The 16,992-nt window shown below is 47.4% G+C and overlaps 1 protein-coding gene and 1 pseudogene across 6 annotated transcripts in view; one reads left to right on the top strand and one right to left on the bottom strand.

Moving 5' to 3' along the window:
• Positions 1-12,543, bottom strand: part of TMEM164 (transmembrane protein 164) — a 247,134-nt gene extending 234,591 nt beyond the window's left edge. For 3 of the 6 annotated variants that reach the window (XM_063083371.1, XM_063083370.1, XM_063083367.1), the window contains exons 1-2: positions 11,992-12,044; positions 11,004-11,667 (exon numbers count right to left, since the gene is read on the bottom strand). In XM_063083371.1, coding sequence (XP_062939441.1) covers positions 11,004-11,393 — 390 coding nt within the window. In that variant the 5' untranslated portion in view covers positions 11,394-11,667; positions 11,992-12,044. Of the gene's footprint in view, positions 1-11,003; positions 11,668-11,991; positions 12,045-12,386 lie in introns of those variants that run through there. The other 3 variants (XM_063083368.1, XM_063083369.1, XM_063083372.1) reach the window with 3 other exon arrangements.
• Positions 3,983-4,415, top strand: LOC134366619 (small ribosomal subunit protein bS18m-like; annotated as a pseudogene).
• Positions 12,544-16,992: the final 4,449 nt, after the last annotated feature.

Raw genomic sequence — 16,992 nt, 5'->3', positions numbered from 1 at the left:
CAGCCCAAGGGGCCAATGTGAAAGTGCTGAAGGTAACGAGGCACTTGTGTATCCGACCCTCAGCAACATTCCTGCAGGGTGCGGAAAATAAAGAGCAGCGAAGAGAATCGCACTCAAGTGCCTGGAACTTAGAAAAGAAAACTCTTAACGAATGCAAACCGACAATGGCCAACTGCTGATATGAAGAGGACGCTTTGTTACATTCTTCTCTAGGTCTTGGAACCAGTGACCTTCCACAGCTAATTTCTAAGGGTTGCTGCTTTTTTGGCTTGCTGTTTGTTTTAGAAATGCCCTCTAAACCAGCTCCTCCCAGGGAACCAGGATTATTACAGAAAACATGACCTTAGCCTTCTCAATTCTCTCAACTCCAAGACTAAGGAACTGCCTATTTACCCACAGTGCTTGGAAATATGTCCAGAGGCCTTTCAATGGCCTTGAGACGGGGAGGGGTTCCCACCCCCCTCCCACACACACCCCCAAGGCTGTGAAGTCACATGACCAAGGCCCAAGGCTGCACTTAAAGGGAGCCATCCTCCAATGACTTGGTGGCTTAGGCCCCAGAGCACAGTCTATCCTGAAATGGCAACCAGCTGGTCTTGCAAAGGAGAGAGGTCTACCATATCCTGGAGATACAGGAAGAACCATCCATTTTTTTTCTGTCCATTTGCTGATATGTAAGGTGAGGCACAATGAAGTCTGCTCCCCCAAGCGGCACATTTTCCACTATACTGTGTTTCTCCTCCAGCTAAGACACTGGTTCACCTCAAACCTCCCTTTCTCCCAGGAGCTCTGGGAGTAGACCTTTTTCCCCCAATAATTGACCTAACTCTGGTAATAGGCAGCACTAGAGAAAGTCGCACTCCCCTCAATCAAAAGAAATTAATGAAAAAGTGAAAAACAAATCCATTTACCTGTCTCTGCCCAGGCCCTCCTCCCCCCAAAAAAACCTCCTTTCATACTTCTGACATGTACTCACTGGTTTCCTAGTCTACCAACCTCAAGATAGCTCATACCATGGGGTCAGCCCATTGACGAAGAGCAATAATAATTAAGTCAAGAGATCCCTGGAAAGCCAAATTTCCTACCAACGATAGCCACCCTCCAAATTCTTCAAAAAGGACTGAGTGATTTAAAGTAATCTTCACATTACCCACAAAGCTGTCCTTAGGCCTCAAACAGCCAAGACACCTGCCCCACGGAGATTATTAGCGGGAGTTAACTGCATGGAACCCATATTTGTGCCCAGTGCATGATACAAAGATACCAGGGAAGCTTTACTTGGTTGAGATTCTTAAAGCTGCCTTCCTGTATCAAGCCCTACCATCTTACCCCAACATCAGGTACCCAAGCTTGCTGCAGCAGCCATAGTGATAATGATGACTGTCATCATCATGGTCATGGTCATCTTCATCATCATCACCAACCACTGTCATCGTGGCCATCATCATCATCTTGGCCTTCATCATCACAGCTAAAATTTATTAAATTTTTATTATGTGCCAGATACTATCTTACATTTTTTCTAATATTTTCTCACTTAATCCTCACAACAACCCTATTTGGTAGATACTGTTATTACTCTCATTTTACAGATGAGTAAAACTGAGGTTCAGAGCAGTTAGGTAACATGCCTAAGGTCACATGGTGATAGAGCTCAAATCCAAACCCAGGAGGTATGGTCCAAAATCTCTGTCCACTAAGCTGAACTTTCATTAGGGAAAAAAAGCATTTCTACTGCCCTACTTAGTCAGTATCCCTGCTGTTTCCCAATCCAACCTTCCAGGGCAAGAATCTGGCAAGTACATGACAACAAGGAAGCCTGTCTAGCCCTTCTGTGTACCTGCCAACAACTCAGATCTGATTAATCTAGGAAAAGAAGATCAAAACTCTTTCTAGAAGTCTCTCTTCACCCCCATTTTCCCTCAACCTGATTTCTGAAGAGAACACCTCGCCACCAGCCTCTGCCAATGCTCTGCCCAGGACATCTAATAAGTGTTTACCCAGGGCTCCCAGAGCCGTAGTTAAGGGCCTTAATGTGCAATCTGGCTCTGTGCCTTATTTAATCAGCACCTGAATGAAATGTCTCTGCTAGCAACAGCCAGAGCACAGTCAGTCAGAGTCTTTCTGCAAACACAGCTGGTCGATTGGCAAAGGCAATTCAATTCACAGGCAAAATACACCCCGAGTTTATACCACTGCTGATGTGTGACGGAGATGGAGAAAATAAAGGCATCGAGATAGAATTAGGATGGGCTCATGCTTCCCTCCCCCTCCAGATGATCTCACTCCTCCCTCTCCTATCCACCTACAACACATGTCCACAGGGCACAGCTTACAGCATTTCTGCCAAACAGGCCAATCCTCTCTGATCTCCTGGCTCCTGCCATCCATTCCCTTCCCTCAGAACCACCTGGCCCAGGACAAATTCATATGACCCTTCCTCCCACTGACATTTCCTCCAGCAGCTACTAGATGGAACCAAAACCAACCTAGAGATTGCCCACACCCTCCCCTTCAGGATCTCAGGCTGACAGCAGGTCCAAGTGCCTTGCTACACCAGCCCTGTACAGGCCCTGCCCTGTGCAGCTAGGAAAGAGCTGAGTAAACACAGAATATTGGTGCCCAGAAGAGGAGGGGTCCTCCCCAGGCCTTCAGATCAACTACTGCATCCAGCACCTTGGAGGGGGACCTACATTAATATGATACCCTGAGAGTCAGCAAGAAGGGTACAAGACACTGATAACCCCAGTTCTCCTGGTCAGGGGTTAGGAAGGAGGCCAAACCTGGGCAAGGAACATGGGAAAGGACACCTGCTCAAAAACACTAGACATAGTCCACCAATTAGAGATCAAGTTAGGGTAACAAGGCCTTGTCTAAACTTAGCCTCCCCCGATGCCCACTGGAGTCTGTCCATGAGCCACTCACACTTCAGTATGAACTTCTTTCTTCCTAATTCCCTCATGGGTAACACCTCATCTGATGGAACGGGTATTCTGAATTGTAGAAGGGATTGTTTGGGTGCTTGGAGTACTCTGGAAGGAGGCAAGCTTGGATGGGGTGTATCAGGTGGAGAGACTTAGAAATGGGGAAGAAGGAATATGAAAAAGAAAGGTAGAGAGACAGCATCACAGTTCAGCAGCTGTACTATGGACCTTAGTTGGGGCAGCAACCATCCCTTAGCCACTAAAAACCATCTCATTTCCCATATTTAATGTCTGTTCACTTACCTCAATATTCTGCACATCCGCCCTTTATAGTGTGGGCCCACCTTAGGACAGCACAGGGAACACAATTCTCTACCTCACGAGTCCCCTAGCAAGGATTCATGGGCATCTGCAGTTCTCTTATCAACAGCCCAGAGATGACAGAGCATTCCTAATTTTACTCATTCAGTCACATTTACTGAGCACCTACTAGAACCAGGCCTTGTTCTAGGCACTGGAACCACAAACAAGACCAACAAAGGCCCCTGCTCTCACGGAGCTAACACACCTCCTTCATGAGCCAGCTCAAATGTCACCACCTCTAGGAAGCTTTTCTTAACTGCACTACTAAAAAAGACCCTCTGCCCTCTATGCTGTTCAAATCTGTTACTGTACATATGATGTTGTAGTTGATCTGTTTTCTTGTCTGTCTCATGTAAACTATGAGCAACATGAGGGCAAAGACTTCGTCTTATTTACCTTTGAATCTCCAGTGCCTGGCACCAACGTTTGGCACATAATAGGCATTTGATAAGTGTTTGTTGAATGAATAAATTCCCATAAGCATTTAAAACAAGAGTCCTCTTTAAAAAAAATAAAATAAAACAAGAGTCCTGCAAACAGAAAGTTGACATGCAACAACCATGTACCAACATTCCCTCTTATTAGTCCCTGCAGATCTCAGAGATTGGAAGGGAGGGAATGTCAAAGGACTGGACCGTGATAAAGGAGGCCTGGGTGAAATACTCCACCAACAGGAAAAGTAGGAATGAGGAACCATGGCAGCTATGGTTGCTGTCTGCACTGCTCTAGCGAGGAAAAAGTTGACAAACTTGGTAATGATTGCTGTCTGCCTTAAGGATCCTGGGAGTCACACAGTGCTGCAGAGAAGAGGTTGTTCACAATACAAACAGATAACCAGCAATAAGGACCTGCCCGTCCCAATGGAAAATGGATGAGGAGCCTCTTAAGAAATGTATCTTGTGTGGAAAACGTGTAGATTACAAGAACATGTAGCTTTTGTCCCAGCTGATTTCTCCATTTATTGAATGCATTTATGGAAGGCATGTAACAGCTATTTATGAGAAGAAACCGAAAAAATTCACAAAAGCGATTAAGTGAGCTCAAAAACTTGGGTTTATGCCAGTTACATACAAGGATCCTGCATATCTCAACAACCCTAAAATTTGTAACATCAAATATTGGGAATAAATTATATAACGTTACCACCAAGAAACACTTATTTTACAGCAAAAAAAAAAAAAAGAAAGAAAGAAAGAAAGAAAGAAAAGAAAAACTCCACTAACATACAGTTGCCAAACAAGCCAATGGAACTCTATAGCTACCTTAAAACTTGCCTCACAGTACTTGGGGCCCTCAACCTCTAAACTGAACCACATTATTTAACACCTACATAAATACTGGGGCACTGTCAGAAGGCTAAATACCTTGCCCACAGGCCACCCAGACGTAGGCCAGTCAGGATGAGCACCTGAACCAACTTCCCACCTAACCCTTTAGTCACCAGATAATGTCTCTCAAAGTGGAGTCCAAGGCTCACTGGCATCAGAATCACCCGAGAGCTTGTTATAAATGCAGCTTCCCATCCTCACCCTATTTCTGCTGAGAATCACTATGGAGAGCACCAGGCCTCTGCATTATGACAAGCTTCCAAGGGATTCTTTCACAAATAAAGTCTGACAATCACTGCCCTCCACACCCATAGTCTCTCCGTGTCCACTCAGCGAGTTACTGGCAGAAGAGGTACACCTAAGACAAGATACTCTCCATCTAACAAAAGAGACAAAAAACCGGAGAAGCTGAGAAACCTGGCTCTTCTTGCAGAGGGTATTTCAATCAGTCATGATGACAATGAGCTACCCGCTGAAAAATAGGAGAGAAAGATAAAAAGTGAGTCACTGGCCTAATAACATTTTTTAAATTTAAATTATATTAAAGAAGCAAGAGAAGAAAATTGGCATGTCCAGACATCAACCAAAGGATTAAGACCAAAATCTAATAGCATAATTTCCTAATTGGGATGAAAGCGAGCAGATACTTTGTGCTGAAGTGGGCTGCGGTTCTAATAGCCAGCTCTTTGTGCTGGAAATTCTACAAAAAGATGTGAGCTGGAGCTGAGACGACCTCTCTCCTCTGGCTATTTCAAAAAACAGGCAGGAAGATTCTCTTAATGGGCACAAGATATAGGAACCATGTCCATGAGACCTCAAGGGAACATAGACAGGGTCAACAGAGGAGAAAGGAAAAAGAGAAGCAAAAAGTCAGCTCCATCGGTCAGTCGCCATTGTCCGGACACACATTAAACAATTAATGTGCATGTACAGTATCGTATTCAGCTCTGCAGGGAGTTACAGAGAAAAAACACTATTTCTTTCCTTTAAAAAATTGTTCCCACTGATGATGGAGACTGAAGAAACATGTAAAAACAGGTGACCCAGTTGAACACAAGATTACCAAGCTGTATACAAAGATATTCGTTGAAGGGCCCAATATTCTGAGAAGTATTCAGAGGGTTAGGAAAGGAGGTCAAAGGTGTTACCAGAACGACTGGAATAACTGGAGTCAATTCAGGCTCATCTGGAAAGGTTTCTTAGAGGAGAATCTTCAGAGGAGTACTTACAGAGGGGAGGAACCCAAAACAAGTCCCACAAAGACTGAGAAGAAGGTGGCACATCTATGGCAAAGGGACAAAAATCCAGGGAGCCTGTGGATCATCCACTGAGTAAGAGCCAGCAACATACTGTTATTTAAAAGCAAGCACAAGGCTGAGTTGTATTAACAGGTGCACGGCAGGAAAAGGCTGGGAAGTAAATCTTCCCTCTCCGCTTGGTGTGGGCTGGACGTCTGGTAAGAGTTACAGCGTCCAGTTTTATATGCTGCACATTAGAAGGGTGTGCAGATGCAGGCAAGGGTCCAGAGGAAAGCAACAGAAATGATTAGAGCAATGGCTTCTCGTAGCTATCAAGAAAGGTGAAAAGGAGTTGAGGTTTCTCAGTCTCTGAGTCTGAGGTAAAACTACATTAGTCATCTGCCAGCTTTGATCAGCTTTGCCCAGCTTCTGTTTAAGTGACCGCATAGTTATTCGGAGGACTAAAATGCTTTGTTTCCATGTGGCCCATTTCATGGAGAAGACTGAGATAGGGAAAGGTTAAATAATTTGCTCAGGTTCCCATAGCAAGCCATGAGCAAAACTAGCATCATAATTTTAATTCCCAGGGCTGTCTGTGGGTTGTTTAATCCACCAATCCATACCACCTCTCTTCATAACGGATGCCCCCAAAGGACTGTAACAATGAAAGACGGAAAAATTATCTGCAAATTTCCTTGGGGGAAGAAATAAAACAAACTAAAAAGGAATGTCACGCCTCACTGCTGAGGCCCATATAAACATCATCCCCATGTGTGTCCTCACGGACTGAAGACACAGGACAAAGTCTATATCTGATAAACTGTCAGCAAATGGCTAGATCCCTCATTGTACCCATTACCCACCGACGTCAGTTCCAAGCAGTAACAGTAATCAGTGCTCCAGACAACAGATGGGGAATGAGGAGGTGTATCTGGTCTCAAGTCAAGGGAGAAAAACAGAAAGCCTAGTTTCTCAAATCCAGCAGGTTTTCTCTAAAACAAATCCATCACATAGCAACTGGAATGCACCAATGTGTATTCAGTGAGTTGCAAAGGGTGTCACCAAAATTTCGGGACTTTTTGAGTATGTGCCATTCTACACTTGTAGCAAAGAGTGAAGAAGTAGGAAAATCAAACAGTGAACCAAAAGCTGGTAAGCCATATTTGGCGGAAACCAGACTTCTAATATATTATAAAGAAGACAGAAAATCAAAGAGCAACAGCAACTCTAAAAAAGGATGGGGCTCAGTCTTACTGGCTAAAAATCAGTGGCTTGGGGCTAAGGGGTCAATAGTATCCACCATCATTTACCAAGTGTCCAGCCTGGAAACAGCCTGCCTTATGCGCATAGACATGGAGGGTTAAACGGTGTATGTTGCACCACACTAAGTTCAGTGCTGAATGGAGACATTGGCACAGACACACACAGAATCAACGGGAATTGGACAATTAAACAAGACATCCAAAAAGGAATCTCCTGGCTAAGTTCCTAAAGCAAATACAACTTAACTAGTCTCAAGGAAGATAAAGAGCCACTAACTTAAGACCACCGGTCTTTATAGACACAAGCAGTCAAACTATCTGGCATTTTGACCCTTCTGCTGAGAAACTGTAGATTTTTTAAGACTTAAATAACTATGAGAATCTCTTCCTGCTAAGCCCGGATTCCCACTGTGGCAGCTCAGTTGTAAAGCCACCTCTGCCACTAACTTGCTGGGTGATTTTTGGTAAACAGCATAATCACTCAGGAAGTTCTTTCCCTGTCAACCATCCCTTCCAAAATAATATGCAAAAGGGGACTGGCCATGCTAGAAGAAATGCTTATTGGTATAATAGGTAGACACCACCATATTTAGCAAGAAGTTTAACAATGGTGTGTTAACCTTGGTGCTTGCTGATTTTGCAAACCCTCAAATATCTCCGGCTTGGGCTTAGCGGGGAGGTGGTGCTACTTCAATCATACAAGCCTGTATCAGTCTACAGTCCCAGGTTTGAGAAGTCAGACAAGACCAAAAAGAAACCCACAGCAAGAATATTAATAAAGAGAACTGGGACACAAGTACTGCCCTTCCTTATGCTACAACAGCTGGCAGTCACCCAAAGGCAGCACGGCTATGAGGAGGGTCTGTGTAACAGGACTTGGAAATGAACATTTTGCAGACTGAAAAATGGGAGATGGATAGACTAACCAATTTCCCTCCAACTCCTCTACTTCCTGGCCTAAAGCAACACTGTCCTTGTTACAGACTTGTTACACTGACTCTATGAGGAAGAAGGCCTTTCTACAAAGTCAAAATTGAGTCATCCTGTTGAAAGACACATCAGAAATGTTTCTGCTAAGCTATCCCGTTCACTTCAGCTAAGTACCATTTCTTTCTCCATGCCAAAGCTAATCTATCATAACCCTAAATAAGATCATGCATATGAAAGTGCCTTATAAACATTAAATTGCTATGTAAAAGTAAAGTATTATCAACTATACATAGTATCATTAGTCATTGCTACAACCAAGTCAGAAAATTGTTTCCAACCATCTGCTGTTAATTTTTCTTTTTAGGACTTACATCAACTTTGAAAAATCCATACATTCCTGCTTGCCAGGAAGAGTCATACAGAGGGTTTGGAAAGTTGGATTCATCAAAGACTTGGGGCCCCAAGGGTTACTATTTAAATGATACAGGGCCAGTGGGTTAGCTGAGTTGGTTAGAGTGCAACTTTGTAACACCAAGATCAAGGGTTTAGATCCCCATACTGGCCAGCCACCAATAAATAAATAAGTAAATGATAGAAAGCAGTGACTTAGGGATCAAGGGCAAAGGAGTATAATCCTGGTGAGGCTCAAGAATTCCTCAGTATGACTCTGTTCTCTGCCCCCTCCCTATAGCTTCAGGACACACGACAGTAGAAAAAGCACAGGTGACAGGAATCAGTCCTTTCTCCACACAAGGAGGTCAAAAGCATTTCAGAATAGCTCTCTCTTTCATCCCCATATACTACTTATGGAGAAAAGAAACACAGAACACAGACTGCCAAGAGCTAGGAATGCACCTCTGCTTCATATTACAGATGGGCAAACTGAGGCCCAGCAAGGGCACTTTCCCCAAAGTCACACAACTAATTAGTGCCAGAACTAGGTCTCCTAAGTCTTCTAAAAGCCTCTAAAAATCTTTCTTCTAAAAACCACGGTGCTGCCAGTTTTGACGTCATCTCACCAGCAGCAGCCCCAGTCAGACTGAATTTAGTCCTTTGTTGACCTTCTAGATAGGTGGTTGCCAGAGGCCTCAAGACCCCTTTGTAGAAGAGGCACCCCTCTGACCCTCACCACCTGCCACCCTAAAATAGCACTCCTGTCCTGAGCGCCTCACACAGCAGTGGCTGAGATGCGTTGTTTCCTCTTATTAACAAAAAGCCCATTCATAAAAAAGAAAGAAAGAGGACTGGTTCAAATTTACACAGGAGGTCTAGCTGGGACAGCCCTGGACTTCCTATGAATGGCATCACTTCCCAAGAAGCCCTCTCAAAAATAGCTGCCCACTCCAGCCCTGTGCGATTCTTACAGCCACCCAGTTAACAGCCTCTTTAATCCAAAACTATCCACACCTCCTTGCCACATCTGCAAGACGAAAAGGGGCCAGAGGTCATTCATGGCATTTTACAGATTGGGAAACTGAGGCCAGGAACCTGCAATCAAATGAGTTACTAGGAACACAGAGCTAGCAAGTATCCAGGCCACTAGTAGACAGCACCATGCTCATCTGCCTTGGCCTTCCCTTGGGACTGCCCCACCAACCGCCACCTCCCCCACTTCGGGGTTGACAGCTTGCAAAACCAAGGAGGGTGGGTTTGCTTTCCATCCCAGATGCTAATCCATCTTTTGGCAGCAGACAAGTGACCTCCCATCCCTGAGCCCCACCAGGCCTGTAAAATGAAGATAATAATCTCAACTTCCTGCCCCACACAGGGTTGTCACCAGTCTCCTGAGAATAAACTTCTACAAATGTAAAAGCAATAAAGATGCTAATGACAGGTTTCAAAACTGCCCCTTAATAAAATACACCAGGTTTTCCACAGCCTGAAATCTAAAAAAGACTGAGTGTTTTCCCTTTCTCCTCTTCTTCCTCCTCCATGATTTTATAGCTTCAGAATATCTCTCTGCACAGGCTGAGAACAGAAAGACATTCTCACTCTTGGTCCTCATCCAGATTATTTTTATGTATCTGGCAACCTTCCTTTCCAATCCCATTTATTTTCCTTAGCACTGCTAATGGGTAGAAGTTGGGTGAGGTAAAGAAATCAGCTCTTTGAGCACCCCTGGATTAGGGTCACAGGAGACAGAATGAAAGTGATAAGATGGAGAGGTTTGTGACAAATAAATACCCTCTCACCACAGATAGAGATCACCAGCCCAAAGTTCAGAAGCCAGCCTGTGGCTCATTTCGGGGGCACTTAATAGGAGCATGCTGTAGCTCCAATGCCTCAAAACTCAAAGGCAGACCTAACTCTAAGAGCATAAACTCCCAAATCAAAGAATCATTAAGAGAAACCCGTAAAAGTATTTCCCCAAAGTACCACAGTGGAGACAAGGAAGCTTATGTGATCACCTCCAGGAAAGAGTATCACCAGGCCCCTAGGAAATTACCACAGAAGGCAAGGGGGCTGGGCCATGATCCACAGACATGATTCAGAAAGGGCACCTGGCTAGGGCTGGACTTCCTGCTTGTGAAAGGCCAGGGCAGGGCTGCGAGAGGAGGGGAGAGGAGGGGAGAGGAGGGGAGAGGAGGGGAGAGGAGGGGAGGGGAGGGGAGGGGAGGGGAGGGGAGGGGAGGGGAGGGGAGGGGAGGGGAGAGGAGGGGAGAGGAGGGGAGAGGAGGGGAGAGGAGGGGAGCGGAGGGAAAGCCAGCCTAAGTGCCAGTCATTCCTAGGGTTCTGGCACAAGGTTCCTCACCTCCACCATGGGGCTAACACATTGTGCAAAGGTGAAAGAAAGCCAAAGCCAAAATTGGCACCTTTAAAGGCAGCAGCCACTCACTGGAAAATCAATTTTAAGGGTCCCACTTCCTGCAGGGATGAGGTACTCTACACTACCGAGTATCCTGAGCACACAAATGACTCCTATCACTTAGGCTGCCCAGGAAAAGTCAACAGACTCACATGCATCATGGTGACCAGGTGACAGGGGTTGAGCAGGTAGATGACGGTCTTGGTGGCGAACTTAAAGCCCACCTCCACCCCGAAGGTCAGGCACAGGACTACTAAGAGCAGATTCTTGCTCAGGCTCTCCTTGCCTTCCTCTGGCCGCTGGGTCACCTGCTCTGGCTGGCTGCCACGGCCACCCCTACCGTCCTCCTCCGTTTGCCTCAGGATGTGCCGCAGGGCCACCAGGATCTCCAACAGGGCCAGGGTCAGGACCACCACACTTTCCAGCAGCCGCTGCTGCCAAGAGAGGAAGGCAGCACAGTCGGGGCCCCCATTGCCTGCAAAACTGGGGTCGACGCCCCCATAGAGCCAGTCCAGGAGACTTTGGTAGCTATACCGGGACATGATGCAAAGTGGTTCCCCTTGACCACTGTGCAGGAAGCAAGAGCAAGATGGAACACGAGCCCAGAGGGTTGCCCAGGTGGTGGAACATGTAAGGAGGGCACACCCCCGCAACCCACTCCAGACACCGGGGCACCTAGAGCAGGGGAGGGGAAGCTACACGCGAGGCCCGGGGTAAAGTGCTGGCTCTAACTTGTCCCCACGGCTGTCTGGGGAGCCCCCCGCGCTTCTCCAGTGGCCACCAACGAGGCAGGGTTGAAAGGAGCCGTTGGCCAATCTAAAAGGAAGGAGAGGAAAAAAAAAAAAAAAGGTCTCAAAGAGGCAATTACATCGGGGAATTACGAAGCAGGGAGGGGGGTAACTAGCGAGGGAAGAAAAGGGGAACAGGGGCAGTGGCGAAGCAAGCAGGGGTCAGGGGAAGCCGGAGGCCGAGAGGGCCAGCACGGGGGCCGAGGGGACCCGGCAATACCGCAGGAGCGAACCGGGGGCGTAGGGGGTGCGAGCGAGGGGACACGCGGAGGCTAGGAGAGGAGCTAGCGGGGCCGGGCAGGCGGGGAGGCGACGGGGAAGGCAGGGACGCCGGACTCCTCGTCTCACGCACTCGCCACAGAGGGATCTCTTACTCCTGCAACCGCGTGGCCGTCTCTGCCCCCAACTAGCAACTTCGCCGCCGACGGGCCCCTCCAGCCAATTTAGAGCGGTCCCGGTCCAGCCTCCCGCCCCCGGGTACACCCCCGAGCCCCCAGCTCCACCCCCCCGGCCCCAGACGCCCGCCCTCCGGGCAGCACCAACCCCAACCCGCCGCCCTCCCGGGACCTGCCCCCTGGCGCGGGCGGCGGCGGTAGGAAGCCGGGAGGGAGGGAGAGAGGACAGGAGGCCGGGCCCGCCGGGGGCTGGGCTACAGCCGGCCCCTTCCCTCCAGCCGGTGCCGCATCTGCCCGCGCCTCCCGCCCGGCCCCGGGAACCGGCCGCCGCGCCCCTCCGGGATCCACTCACCGACAGCTCGGCCCTTGGCCCCGGCTCGGGCGGCCGCTCCGCTCCCGCGCTCTCCGCGCCCAGGGTCTCGGCTCCCCTGGCGGCCGCCGCCGCCGCACGGCTCCTCCTCCCTGTCTTCCTCCCCCTGCAGCAGCCTCGCTCGCTTCCTCCTCCTTCTCCTCCCTCTCTCCTCCCCCTCGCCGCCGCCACTGCCCTCCTCCCGTCCCGCTCTGCCTCTCGCCCCCCCACACACGCCCTCGGGCCACCACCGCCCCGCCTCGCCTCCTTCCCTTCTCTGCCTCCCGCTCTCCCCCCACCGCGTCCACCGTTCACACCTCCCACCCTTCCTGCGTTCGCCTCTCCCTCCGCCCCCCTCCTCTGGCTCAATCTCCGCCTCCTTTCTCCTCCTCCCCGGCCTGTCTCATCTTCTGCACCCTTCCAGCCTGCACGCGTGCACGGCCGTCCGCCTTCACAGCCGTGTGCAGAATCCGCCGCCTCATTGCAGCCTTGGTGGCTGACTCCGCCTCCCGTGGCCCGGTTCTCCGGGACACTGTTTTGCACACTGGGCACATAGTAGGCACTTAGCCGGCCCTCGCTAACTTCCTGGGAATCAGGAAGCCAGTCTAGTGAGGGGCATCTGGGCAAGCTTGGCTTTGGCGTGTGTGCGGGGTATGGCCTGCTCCTCTTCGCATTTCCTCCTTTCTGCCATGAATCGTAGACTCCTGCAAGACCAGCACGGCGTCCTCCCACCTCTCTAGCCACAGCCCCACTCCCCACTTCAGTGCCTAGGACAGAGGCTGCTTTTCCTTCTTTTCCCTGCTCTTCCCCCTCCTGCTCTGCTTTGGTACCTCCGACTACACAACCCACCCCACCACTCCCTCTCGCTCCCATCCTTCTCCCTTTTCTCCTGACCCGCCTTCAATGGTAGCCTAGCAGGAGGAAAAGAAGCCTCCCCTGACCTCTTTCCCTCCTCCCTCCCTGAAAGGGAGCAGCTGCTTCCTAATCTACACGTGGAAAGGCCAGCCAGAACAATGTGAGTGTGGAGGAGTAGGTCTAAGCCCCAAAACTGGATAAGGGCAGCTGATTGAAACGGGATCCCCTCTTTCCTGCTGCTTTCTACCCGTCGACTGTGTTTACTTTTCTTGGGATAAGGGAACAGGAAAAGGACCTTCTCAGAATCTACCTCTTGTTGATTTAATATTTATTGAAGACTCACAATGAGTTAGACGAATATTCAGAAAAACCCACTTAGGCATCTTGCCTAGGAAACACTTTCGGATGTTGGCTGCAAGCCAGGCTCAAAGCATAAAATACAATCTAGTATATTTTCAGGCCATGCAGCCAGATAGCCTTGTCTAACTCCCAGCTGTGTACAGCATCTACCATAGGCCTGATGCTCTGCAAGTGCTAATTAATAAAGAAGAACAAGCAAGAATTGATTCAGAGGCTCACTCCATTCTCCTTAGGTGTTTTGTTAAGGAACAAAAAGAACGAAGCTGTGGAGCTCCTGGCAATGGCTTGCAACACCCAGAGACTTCGAGTTCCTATCTTCAAGGAAGTAAGAATGAGAGTATAGCACTCAGTAAATAGCTTAATGAATCACTCCAAATTCCATGCTGAACTTTAGTTGGGAATTTGACCTAGTCGGTCCTGTGTTTGCAAAATGACCCTCTTTAATGACTGTAGCCATGCCAGTTTCCTCACCTGAGTCACAAATTCCTCCTTTTCATAGGTAGAATAACAAAGTCTTTTAGGGTCTGGATTATAATCCCATTTATGCCCTTTACTTGTGCCACCTTGGGCAATTTACTCAACCTCTTTGTGCCTCAATTTCCTCATCTATTAATTGAAAAATACCGTTATCTAATTCATAGGGTTATGCACATTTAAATGGGTTGGATTTTGTATTATTATTATTATTATGTGGTATGTGGTGCATAGAAAGTGCTCACTAAATGCTACCTGTTGTTACCCATCTCCGCATTTGCACATACACACCTGCTCAAATCCAGCTCCCTCCCCCATATCTGCATAAACAATCCTACCCATCCTATAAAGCCACGTAATATCTCACTAGTGCCAATTCCTACCCCCCACACCCCTCCCAGCTCCCAGAGCTCTCTGCCTCCTCTGAACTTGTACAGCATGCATTGCCTGCACTACTCATTTTATTCTGAATCACATACTGCCTTCCATTGTTCTCACTGTGAGTTCTATCTCCCATGGCCAGCTCTTTGAGATCAGGAGTGGGTCTTAATCTTTCCTAAACCTCCCACAGGACCTGGCAGGGTGGCAAACACATAGTAGGCACGAAATAAACACTAGGAGATTGTTATTCCCCATAAGTAAAAGGCAAGGAAAATAGAGCTGAAATGACGTGTCAAATTTTAGAAAATGAAAAAGCTTCAAATGTTTGATCACTTCTTTGCTGGGACACAGGCCAGAGCCTTCTTGTATCCAAACAGTAACGAGAGCAAATGAACTTTGCTTTTTAAGGAGAGCCTCACAGCACATGGTGAAAAGGGAACCTAAATTCCAGGCTCAGTTCAGTGAGACCTTGAGGAAAATCATCTCCTTGTGCTTCAGTGTACTCAGAGGCAAAATGAGGCAATTCGACTAGAATGGTCTCTAAGAAACCTGCTGGCTCTAACATGCTAGGATTCTTGAACTCAGCCTTCCTGCCTTTTCATCCCAGTCGTGTTCGAATCTTAAAGGCAAAAGCTGATCTACCTGGCTTGATGATATGATCCACCTTTCTGTCTGTGGAGACAATGCCCTAAATTCTTTCAGCCAAAGTGCCTCCCCAACTAGGAGCCCAGCTGACCTCCTGTGGAGTGTGAAGTGTCAGAAATTATTACTTCCTTTGTGCCACATACAAACTGAGGCTCGGAAAAGTGAAGTGACTTGCCTGAAATCACACAAGCAGAGTGAGGACTAGAACTTGATGTTTTAACTCCCAGCCGAGTGTTCTTCCAACAGTATGGGCCAGAGCAAGCTCTTTCTCTTTGACTTGGCCATATAAACTTTCCTCCTCCTGCACTTTATTCTTTGAATCCACTCCTGCCCCTCCACCTAGAATGGAACCTGAAAGTCAAATGTGTGTATGATCTCCCACAAGCAAAAAACAATTCAAAATCCTGATATTATATGATGTGTTATCGATGAAAATAAACTGCTGTGTATGGAAGAGAAGGGAGAAACCTTTGTCTTGCTCTCTCTGCTTACTTCTTCTCCCCCCACCCCATTCATTCAAAACCAGCATTCATTCCACAAACTGTACTGAGCCCAATTATGTGCACAGGAATGTGCTAGACCTGGGGGCAATCTCTGCCTTCAGAGAACTTAAAATTCAGCTAGGGAGACAACTCACAAACCAGGAAGGTTCGCAAATCAAGGAGATAAGAGCTGCTACAGCAAGAGCAAATCTTGCCTGTATCAAGTGAGCTGCACAGGCAAGAAGAGCAAGAAGAATTCAGGGGTAGTTCAACAACAAGCAAAATCATGCCCGGGGAGAAAGGTCAGCATGGTGGATACCTTTGGGGGATACTGACAGGAAGGGAGAGTATTCCTGGAGCACAGAGTCTTGATCAGAGTTCATAGAGCTGCATACTTTAGAGCTGTGCACTTCACTGGATGTCAGTTACACCTCAATTTTTAAAAAAAGTTTAGAAAAGAGTAAAAAAACTTGGAGCTATAATTGCCAAGAACTTCAAGAAGGAAAAGGCAACGTTTGATTGGGGGTTTAAATGAATCTAACCTAGTGGTTGTCAGCTCTGCCTACGGTTTAGAGTCGTCTGGGCAGCTTTTTAAAAATACTGATTCTTGAGCCCCACCCCAGACCAACACAATCAGAAGCTCTGGAAGTAGAGCCTTAGTATGGGTATTTTCTTAAACCAAGATTGAGAACTAGTACAGATCTAGTCACTATAGCAAAAAAAGCTAAGGCTGATCAAACACCGTTAAGTGTCCAAGTGCTTTACTTACATTATCTTATTTAAGTCTCATGACATGCAGCCCTGAGAGGTAGGTATGATTATTATGATCCCCATTTTATGGATGAGAAAATGGAGCCTCAAGTCATACTGCCTGTAATTTCATCCCAGATCTGCTAGCTCCAGAGCCAACCAGAAGCTATGTACAATATTGCCTCTCAGAAGATCATGTCACCAGGAGAGTACAGGCAGAGGCTTTTGGCAGATGAGCTGGCTGTCCATACAAAGATCACTGCTCTTAATTTTTTTTCTTTTTTATTGAAGGTTAACGTACATACACTAACATTCATTATTAGTCTTAAGTGTACAGCTCCATGAGTTTGACAAATGTATACACCCCTGTAATCACCACCCAGATCTTTGTGCCCACCTCCCAGTCAATCCCTACCCCCAGAAGCAACCATTGTTCTGATTTCTGTCACCATTAATTCGCTTGGCCTATTCTTGAATGCCATATAAGTGGAATCATACAGCATGTACTCTATTGTGTCTAGTTTATTCTGCTCAACATTCTGCCTGTGAGATTTATCAGATCACTTGTTATGTCAGGAAATGAATTCTAAGAGTGCAGGAGATGCTAAACCAATCACACTCAGGACCCAAGGGAGCTCCAATCTTTTATTGCAGAGCTGGGA

Source organism: Cynocephalus volans, chromosome X (assembly GCF_027409185.1).
Source record: "Cynocephalus volans isolate mCynVol1 chromosome X, mCynVol1.pri, whole genome shotgun sequence".
In the NCBI taxonomy this organism is placed as follows: Eukaryota; Metazoa; Chordata; class Mammalia; order Dermoptera; family Cynocephalidae; genus Cynocephalus; species Cynocephalus volans.
The sequence above is the reverse complement of the archived record's forward strand: the minus strand, read 5'-3'. Positions and strand labels throughout refer to the sequence as shown.